Source organism: Lampetra fluviatilis, chromosome 72, assembly GCF_964198595.1.
Source record: "Lampetra fluviatilis chromosome 72, kcLamFluv1.1, whole genome shotgun sequence".
Taxonomy (NCBI): domain Eukaryota; kingdom Metazoa; phylum Chordata; class Hyperoartia; order Petromyzontiformes; family Petromyzontidae; genus Lampetra; species Lampetra fluviatilis.
Genome location: NC_136346.1, coordinates 932,129 through 942,257, shown reverse-complemented (window position 1 = coordinate 942,257; position 10,129 = coordinate 932,129). Strand labels below are relative to the sequence as shown.

At 50.0% G+C, this 10,129-nt stretch overlaps 1 protein-coding gene across 3 annotated transcripts; it reads left to right on the top strand.

The window, feature by feature from the left end:
• Nucleotides 1–454: 454 nt before the first annotated feature.
• Nucleotides 455–9,656, top strand: LOC144953124 (uncharacterized). 3 transcript variants are annotated; one of them, XM_078883679.1, is made up of 6 exons: nucleotides 455–542; nucleotides 1,529–1,643; nucleotides 3,586–3,669; nucleotides 5,894–5,977; nucleotides 7,333–7,437; nucleotides 7,980–9,656. In XM_078883679.1, the coding sequence occupies exons 1-6, from the start codon at nucleotides 510–512 to the stop codon at nucleotides 8,984–8,986; spliced, it is 1,428 nt and encodes a 475-aa protein (XP_078739805.1). In that variant the 5' UTR covers nucleotides 455–509; the 3' UTR covers nucleotides 8,987–9,656. The 3 variants fall into 3 exon arrangements, with proteins under 3 accessions (XP_078739805.1, XP_078739804.1, XP_078739806.1); XM_078883678.1 differs by having other exon boundaries at nucleotides 7,333–7,443; XM_078883680.1 differs by lacking the exon at nucleotides 455–542 and adding an exon at nucleotides 761–1,020 and having other exon boundaries at nucleotides 7,333–7,443.
• Nucleotides 9,657–10,129: the final 473 nt, after the last annotated feature.

Sequence of the window (10,129 nt, the reverse complement as noted above, 5' to 3'; positions counted from 1 at the left end):
CGTGCGCGTGCAGTACAGTGGAAAAACAACAGGTGGCGGAGGGTGGCTAGGAGCGGGGGGGGGGGGTCGGAGGGACGCCGATTAATCAATTGGAAGTTAATTGGGTCGGGCATTAATACAGGGGAGTTGGAGCTGACGGGAGTTCACGCCTGGGAGGAGAAGAAGACGGTTGGAGCTGAAGCAGTGGAGAAGTATAGGGTAGCAGTGGAAAAGTTTAGGGTAGCAGTGGATAAGTACAAGGTAGCAGCGGATTGAGCGACGCGTAAAGTAGCGTAGAGTGTGACGGCAAAGCCAGCAGAAAGCGGCTGGAGTGTGACGGCGAAGCCAGCAGAAAGCAGCTGGAGTGTGACGGAGAAGCCGATAGAGGGCGGCTGCAGAGAGGCGGGAGAGCCGCGGGAGAGCGGCTGAACTGTGACGGGGGAAGCGGAGAGGAGAGTCGACGGAGACGCGGAGCGAGCGAGGCCGGCGGAACGCGGCGAGCGAGCGGAGAGCGTGTGGGGCAATGTTAAATGATGTTGGTGAAATCAATTGACGAAGAAAAAGTAAGAAGCTGTCGCGTGAAGTTCAGCACTACATCTACACTATACTATACACTACTATACAATACACTACATACTACACTACACACTACTACACTATACACTACACGATACACTACACTAGACACTACACTGCACCCCCAGACTCTCGCTGCAACATATTCTCCCCTGTGGGACTTTGCGTCTTGCGTTGCATCTTGGCGTTTGCTGTGAGGCAGGGAGGAGGGGTGAAGGTTTGGAAGAGTCGCAGCGATAGACACAGAGACAAAGACTTGACTTTTAAACAACTTTTATTGCCGCCAGCAGCAACAGCACTGGAGGCGATTTCGATAGAGAGAGACACAGAGACAGAGACACAGAGAAGACACAGAGAGAGAGACAGAGACAGTGACACAGAGAGACAGACAGAGATACAGAGAGAGAGAGAGACAGAGACACAGAGAGACAAAGGCGGAGAGGAGAGAGGCGGAGAGCTCGCGTGGTGAGCGAGTCGTGGGTGTCTCTGCGTTTACGATTTTCTGAACCGGTACCTGGGCCTTCCCTAGGTCGACTCAGCCTCAAATGAGGACCCTGGTGTAGCGGTGTAGCGTAGCGAACACTACACTATACACTACTATACACTACACTATACACTACTATACATTACACCATACACTACTATACACTACACTATACACTGCTATACACTACACTATACACTACTTTACACTACACTATTCACTACTATACACTACACAATACACTACTATATACTACACTATACACTACTATACACTACACTATACACTACTACTACACTATTATACACTACACAATACACTACTACTACACTACACTATCATACACTACACAATACACTACTATACACTACACTTTACACTATCCCCTGTAGTCTTTGTGGGTGTTTGCTACTCGCGTGTGTGTGTGCGTGTCAACATCTTAAGTGAAAAGGGGGGGGAGTCTGAGTCTCGATCGGTTTTCCCTCCCAGATGGCTTCGCACGCCAGTTCGACGTTCGCCATCAAGCGAGAAAACGACGAAGATCACCCGAGCCTCGGGATGGGGCCGGGCGCGAAGGTCAAACACGATGACGCCGACGCTGCTGGTGAGATTGCATTGCCCGTGGCTAGGAGATGTTGACTACCTCGCCTGGTATGCAGGAGGTCGTGGATTTGACCCCGACCCTGACGATGCCCGCTGCTGTATATTTGGAGTCTGTGTCTCATTGTGGTGAGATGTTGACTACCTTGCCTGGTGTGCAGGAGGTCGTGGGTTTGACCCCGACCCTGACAATGCCCACTGCTATATATTTGGAGTCTGCATATTCTCTTCCCGTGGTCGCGTGGAATTTCTTCTCCGGATCCTTCGGTTTTCCCTTTGTCTCCACGTTTATAATCAACGTCACGAGTTGAGAGTATTTGGCTGTAACAGAACATATTTTACCCTTTCTGGCAGCAATAAAACAGGAGGTGTTAAGATGTTAAAACACCAAACAGAAACCTTTAGCGAGGAATCAAGTTACTGCATTAACCACACACAGTCCTTGTGATGAACATGCAAACAAACACCACGCTCTGGTAGTAGATGATGATGCATTGTCTTTGAAACTGATTGGCCCACACCAGAGACAGCTTTCTTCAGAGCCTCGTCTGAAACACACTTAGACCAATCTAGAATTGAAGTTTTCGTGACTGCAGGGATCCATACTCTTTGGTTCTTTCTGTAAAGTCGCGTTTCGGGCGCAACACAAGCGTCCGTCATCAGGTGGGACAACCACAGCAAGAAACAATTGCTGAAGTGGGCAAAAGGGGCTGCTGCAACAAGAGGCCATTTTGGCTTAGACCAGAGGACAACGCCAAAAGGCGGACAGCACAGGGACAATGCCACTATGAATTGTTAGCCCAGGGGTCCCCAACCCCCGGGCCGCGGACCGGTACCGGTCCGTGGTCTGTTAGGTACCGGTCCGTGGCCTGTTAGGAACCGGACCGCACAGCAGGAGGCGAGAACGGTGAGTCCGCGCGTGGCCCGCCCATTATTTTATTGACCACTTCCGTCCGTGCCTCTTTCCCGCACTGCGCACTTGTCTCAGCTTGTTGCCTCGAAACGTCGTGACTTTACCGAAAAAAACAAGAGTATGAATTCTTGCAGTCACGAAAACTTCAAATCTAGAATTAGGTTTTGGTAAGCCCACAAGCTAACCCCTGGCCAAAATTAGTAAAAAAACAAACGTCGCCGGAGAGCTTCTTTGAAAAGGGGAAAAGACCCAATGATGACCCCCCTCTGGTCCGTCAAAAAATTGTCTTTCACGAAACCGGTCCCTGGTGCCAAAGAGGTTGGAGACCGCTGCGTTAGGCTCCTCTGAATCTCCACGTGATGAGCTACTTGGTTGAGGTGTCATTTGGTGATGTTCAGGTCGCTTCTGAAAAAGCGCTGCACAACTCAGTGGGGCCTTGCACTGGCTAAAATTAAATCGTTTCTCGAGGCCAGGATAGAGTCTCAGGCTCCACGTGAAAAGGTTCTGCACCACGGGAATTTTGATTGAGGGCCGTCATTAAGACCCGGATTGGGATCGCAGCAGCTCCTCTCAATGCTCGGCCCCGACACCGCCACTTGAACGTTGACGATTCGCCATCCTGACGTCGGTGTGACCGACGCCCTCGGCGACTGGGACGGCTAGATGCGTGTGGGGAATGCGTGACGAACATTTGCGTTGTACCGTCATTGTCCAGATAATGGAGCTCATCAGGTGATCCGTGTAGGGCCACAACGTCATCTCCTGTGTTTCAGATAACAGAGCTCATCAGGTGAACAGTGTACAGCCAAAACGTCACCTCCTGTGTTCCAGATAACAGAGCTCATCAGGTGAACCGTGTAGAGCCAAAACACGCGATCGATAAAGCCGCCATGGGCAAAGTCTTCCCGTACTCGCCATCTCTGACCCCCCCACTAAGACCCGTCGTCTCGCAGTGACGAGTCGAGGCCGTCTCTGTTTCGATGTGTCTGTGCCAATGTCTGTTCAATGTCTGTGTCAATGCGCGCTTTTGCAGGCGCAGTCGTGAAGCAGGAGGACGAGGGGAGCCTGATCCCCGAGATCCTGAGGATCGTGGTGAAAACGGAAGTCGAGGATGACAGTGAGGTCCCCTTCCCCTACGACAGCTTTGAGATTCATATTCTTGGTTCTTTGGGTAAAGTCACGTAGAAGGGAAACAATAAAAGAATAAAATATAAAACAATAAAATTATCATGACGTTTCGATTGCAACACAAGCAATCATCATCAGGTGTGAAAACTACAGCAAGAAAATTTGAAAAAAGTGGCGTTTTTTTCTTCACGTTAGCACCACGGACAGCGACTTGGCAGTTGTTCAGATGGATGAGTCCATCTATGTTCGTAAAAGAGGAGGGGGGAGAGGAAGAGAATGGAAAGCGGTCTGAAAGTCACCGTAAGCGTGAACACAATCAATTAAGACCCGAAATGGTTTATCAAATCCTTACAATGATTGCTAAGCCAGAATCCATCTTCTCGGTTGAAATTGTCTCTGTGTTTGTATATGTGGATAGCCTCATGAACGAATCTCTCATGGTAGCCAGATGGCTTGCAGAGAACCTCTGTCTTGGAGAAGTCAATGTCATGTGAGCCCACTGAATTATAACAGTGGTCTGCCACGGCCGAGGTGTTGGTCCTACCGTGTTTTAGGTTTGCTTTGTGTTCACGGATGCGGTCCGAGACATGTCGTTTGGTTTCTCCAATGTAACTACTACCACAGAGGCAACTTAGTTTGTAGACGCCAGGGTAATCTATGTCCGGAATCACATCTTTTACAGACGGAACCAGATCACGGATTTTATGTACTGTGTTGAATCGGACCTGGATCTTGTGTTTATTCAAGATTTTGGAGATATTTTTTGTGATCCCCGCAATGTAGGGTAAGGTGATGGTTTTGAATGGCTCCTCAAGAGGGTCCTTCTTCATGGTTGGAGTGATGGCTTTGCGGATTGTGTAGTCGGAGTAACCATTAGCCTTAAGAGCTTGGTGTACGTGCTTGAGTTCACTGGCAATGTGTTCTGGTCAGAGATGCATTGGGCTCTATGGTGTAGAGTCTTGATGAGGGAATTCTTCTGGGATGGATGGTGGTGGGAATCCGGTTTTAGGTAAGCATCTGTATGGGTAGCTTTCCTGTAGACAGAGTGGCTCATTGAGCCATCATGACCCTTTTATATTAGGACATCCAACAAAGGTAGCTTGTCATCTTTTTCGACTTCCATGGTAAATCTGATGGATGGGTGTATGGAATTGATGTGGTTGAGGAATTGGTCTAGAGCATGCCGGCCATGTGGCCAGATGACAAAAGTGTCATCCACGTACCTCTTCCATAAGGTTGGGCGTAGAGTGGCAGTCTGGATGGCGGCAGTCTCAAATTTTTCCATGAAAACGTTGGCTACAACCGGAGATAGGGGAGAGCCCATTGGCGTGCCCTCAGTTTGTTTGTAGAAAGTTCCATTCAAGGTGAAGTATGTATTGGTTAAGCAGTGTCTCACCAGGGGGGGGTACCACAGTGTTCAGTCCTTGATGAACCAAGTCTTCAATGATTGCGATGGTGTCAGGTACAGGAACTTTGGTGAATAAGGAAACCACATCAAAACTGACAAGCAAGTCGCCAATGCAACGATCCCTCGGTTTAACGATGACACAGGGTAGCGATGTTTTGACTCGGCAGACCTCAGCCAATCAGCGACTGCCCCATTTATGACCGTTTTGAGGGCGGCTGGTTGCGGGCTTTTCCATGTTTGATGTTGCGTTGCTTCCGGAAACAGCTCTCTTGAATATTACCGTACGGTTTACTCCGTATTGTTGTACAGGGAAATTGAGTTTTCAGGTCCATACGGCGTACAGCCGTTTAAAATACGAGCAACATTATTTAGTCTATTTGTATTTCTCTTCTTGTGATAAGGGGTTGACAAGTATGCTGTAGTCTAGTGTGCAGTAGTGTAGTGTATAGTAGTGTAGTGGTATAGTAGTTTAGTAGTATAATAGATAACAGAGCTCATCAGGTGAACCGTGTAGAGCCAAAACGTCACCCCCTGTTCTCCAGATAACGGAGCTCATCAGGTGAACTGTGTAGGGACAAAACGTCACCCCCTGTGTTCCAGATAACAGAGCTCATCAGGTGAACCGTGTACAGCCAAAACACGCGATCGATAAAGCCGCCACGGGTAAAGTCTTCCGGTACTCGCCGTTTCTGATCCCCCCACTACGACCCGTCGTCTCGCGGTGACAAGTCGAGGCCATCTCTGTTCCGATGTGTCTGTGCCAATGTGTCTGTGCCGATGTCTGTGTCAATGCGCACTTTTGCAGGCGCAGTCGTGAAGCAGGAGGGTGAGGGGAGCCTGAGCCCCGAGATCCTGAGGATCGTGGTGAAAACGGAAGTGGAGGATGACGGTGAGGCCCCCTTTCCCTATGACAGCTTTGAGATTGTTAAGAACCAAACTAGGGCAGGATGCTAATGCAGCGGTCCCTCGGTTTAATGATGCCACAGGGTAGCGATGTTTCGACTCGCGATCCGCCTCCCATGGGGTTCCCATTGTTTCTGTTTGCGATACGTTTTTTTTTTATCAACGACGTGTTGTACGATACCACGCGGAGCCGCCAATTTCGGCCAATAATCGGAGCGCTCCCAAGTGAACCCGGCAGATCTCAGCCAATCCGCGACCGCCCCTTTTACGAGCGTTTTGAGGGCGGCTGACTGTGGGCTTTTCGATGTTTGGTGTTGCGTTGCTTCTGGAAACGGCTCTCTTGAATACTTAAGCCATCCGCCTTCTCGGCCTAAGGTAAGACTTTTTATTTTATGAATACCGCGTCAACCCGTATGGTTGACCCCGTATTCTTGTACAGGGAAATTTAGTTTTCAGGTCCATATGGCGTACAGCCGTTTCAATACGGACAACACTATTTTTGATAATCCCCATAATCTCTCTGCCTAATCTCTCCCATTAACACAACTGACGTGCTTGCGTGCGGGGATGGAATTCCTTTCCAGCTCAGACCCCGCCTGCTTGCCCTTCGCCACGTATATAACCTCATCGTTGTAACGGCTCTCTCGCTGTGTTCTTCCTGGTTCAACAGTTCCACTGCTGGATAATTTTTTTCCGCCTGAGGGCAACTGCTTGTGTTGTGATCGAAACGTCGTGATTTTTCTTTTTTTCTTTTTCTACCTACGTGACTTTACCGAAAGAACCAAAGAGTATGGATTCCTGCAGTCACGAAAGCTTCAAATCAACATGATTTTGTCTATTTGTTTGTATTTCTCTCGCTTGTGATGGGACTTTGTAGGATGAACGTTGGGATGTATGAAGGTCACAGGGTGACCAATAAGGTCTGAATTGGTCTGTAATGAGGTCGGGCACTGATAAGTGACTGACGTGTATGTTTCTGCGCTTTATGCACTATTTTATGCCCTACTTATGCATTATTTATCCATGTTTCTACTAATATTAATGTGTTAACATGTTTTTACACCGTGTATTTGTTAAAATTGTGTGTTTAAACATACAAGCAATGTTTTAGGGTGAAAAAGTTAAACTTATCAAATTAAGCCTTTAACGTGCATTTGCTATATTCGATTTACGACGGTTTTTCGTGGAACCAACGAAATAACGTTAACCGAGAGACCACTCTCATCAATTAATATGCGGAAGGGGAAACATCCCCAGCTGGCAGCTTGACTGCACGATCTTCGGGTGCGTTTCACCCCCTACTCGTCCAAAGGCCATGTGGCGCTTTTTCTGACGTTGCAGCCGCAGACGCAATCGAGAGGCCGGATGAGACGGAGGAATCTCACGGACGTCTCTTCACCGCAAACCAGAACTTCATCGAGGTGGAGCTGTCAGAGGAGGATGTCGGTGAGCGTGAGTTTCACTTTATTCGGAGTTTCGTGGGTGTCTCTCTCTCTCTCCCCGAGGTCGCGTGGAATTTTCTCCGGCTCCTGCGGTTTTTCCCTCCACGTTTAGAATCAACGTCACGCATTTAGGGTAATTGGTTACTATAGATTCCCACGTGATAAGCCAATTCTGTTGAGCTGCTATCATTTGTGTGGTGGCCATGTCGCTTATCTGACAAAAGAGCCACACAGCTCACACCTGGTAACGTAAACATTGTTTAGTTGCCGTCTATGGACTCATTCCATAGAGACCCATAGAGTCATCACACAGATACCCATAGAGTCATCACACAGAGACCCATAGACTCATTACATAGAGACCCATAGAGTCATCACACAGAGACCCATAGACTCATCACATAGAGACCCATAGACTCATTACATAGAGACCCATATATCCATCACACGGAGACCCATAACCCCATCATAATAGGTCTGGGCTCTGGGTTTTTCTTCATGATTTCGGAGTCCCAGACACTGTTCACAATTATTACGACGCGACAGGAACGGAACTCCTGTGCGAGGAGTGCGAGGCGGGCGGACGACGCTTGTGGACGGGGGCGGACGACGCCGGACGAGCGGCCGCCACGCCGGGAGCCTCCTGCGCGCGGTGCGGCAAGCCGCTGGAAGCCACCGCGCCGTCGTGCGCGGCGGTCGCCGGCGACCGGCGGAGGCACGCGTGCGCCGATTGCGGGAGGAAGTTTGCGCAGCGCTCCCAATTAGTAGTGCACGCGAGGAGGCACACGGCCGAGAGGCCGTACGCGTGCGAGGAGTGCGGCAAGGGCTTCGCCTACCGCGCCACCCTGAACGCGCACGCGAAGAGGCACACGGGTGAGAGGCCGCACGGGTGCGGCGAGTGCGGCAAGGCGTTCTCTCAGCGTTCCGCGTTGGAGGCGCACACGAGGACACACACGGGCGAAAGGCCGCACGCGTGCGAGGAGTGTGACAAGGCTTTTTCGCAGCGTTCCGCGCTGGAGGCGCACACGAGGACGCACACGGGCGAGAAGCCGTACGGGTGCGGCGAATGCGGCAAGGCGTTCTCTCAGCGCTTCGCCCTGGAGGAGCACACGAGGACGCACACGGGCGAGAGGCCGTACGCGTGCGAGCAGTGCGGCAAGGCCTTCGCCTACCGCGCCACCCTGAACGCGCACGCGAGGACCCACACGGGCGAAAGGCCGCACGCGTGTGGCGAGTGCGACAAGACGTTCTCGCAGCGCTCCGCCCTGGAGGTCCACACGAGGATGCACACGGGCGAGAGACCGTACGCGTGCGAGGAGTGCGGAAAGGCGTTCTCGCAGCGCTCCTCCCTGGAGGCGCACACGAGGACGCACACCGGCGAGTGGCCGCACGTGTGCGCCGAGTGCGGCCGGGGCTTCTCGCATTCCGCCCAACTGGAGAGGCACGCGAGGACGCACACGGGCGAGAAGCCGTACGTGTGCGAGGAGTGCGGCAAGGGGTTTGCCCAGAGTGGTCAGCTGAACAGGCACTCAAAGACGCACGCGCTCAAGTGAAGACCTCGCGTGTCCCGAATGTGTTTTTTTTTATGCCTCCCATTTGAAAACCAGTGGTTTTGTCGCCTACCGTATATACAGGGTGCTTCAAAATTTTTTTTAACACTTTTGTGGAATTATCGTTTTGAATGGAAAAAGAACGGATAATACACCGTAACATGATAACAAATGTAATGTTAATAGCTTAAAAAAGCCAGAGTCTCCCACTTGTTCACCATCATTGTCAACTCACGCCTGTAATCTTCTCCAGATGGTCTCCAGAGCCCAGAGGGGCACATTTCTCGTGGTATTGTTGCAAATTTTCAGAAGTGTCATCACTTTTTTTGAAGCACCTTGTATATATTTATTTTGTTTCACCGCAAACTCTTATACTGCACAGTGTAACATCTTAGTAGTAGTAGTAGGCATTCGTGACCAATATTATCCATGTTATAGGTATTTTTTTTGTTTAGATGCTAATTAGTTTGTCACGTAAACAAAACGTACCAATTCGTGACTAGTACAGCACTAACCGGTTGTGTGTCGTAGAGTAAACCCACTACGTTTAGAATTCGAGTACCGTGACATCCAGTCTCGTCAGGCGACAGCCAGAGTTGTGGAGAAATCCTGCTCCTGTTTTGGTTTTAAGGTCACCGGGAGCGGGAACTTAAGGGGTCTATACAGGCTGGGCCATAAGTAACGACCTTGATTTGTTTTGCCTATGGCTTGTGAAAAAGTGAAATAAAAACACGAATTCTAAATGATTGAACGATGGTTTCTGAAATGTCAAGTATTTTTGCACGCTGCTGAAGTGTCTTGCCGGTTCGTCGTAAACTCCCCATGCGTCCACTTTATTTCCGCGCGTGTTTTTACGTTTCGTTTACAAAATAATTGAACACAAAATGACCGCTCTTTCAAAGCGGGTCGTTATGGCCCACTCTGTAATGTGGGGAAAGGAAGGCAAGGGCCGAGGAGCAAAAGTAAAGTGGATCAGAATCCATTCGATCGTCGATTATCCGACTGCTTACAACATTATCCAGTGGTCCGGCAAAGCCCGCTCCAAAAGCTGCGACCCAGTCCAGCGATCGTTAAAACACACATCATGGTTGTTGAAATACGGGCGGCGTAGTGCTACGGACATCGCCCCACGCAAAGTCTTCTAGT

Coding starts and splice junctions, on each gene's coding strand:
- LOC144953124 (XM_078883678.1), top strand. CDS start 510: ATGATGTTGGTGAAATCAATTGACGAAGAAAAA. Junction 543..1,528: donor AATCAATTGACGAAGAAAAA/GTAAGAAGCTGT, acceptor TTTCCCTCCCAG/ATGGCTTCGCACGCCAGTTC. Junction 1,644..3,585: donor CGATGACGCCGACGCTGCTG/GTGAGATTGCAT, acceptor GCGCTTTTGCAG/GCGCAGTCGTGAAGCAGGAG.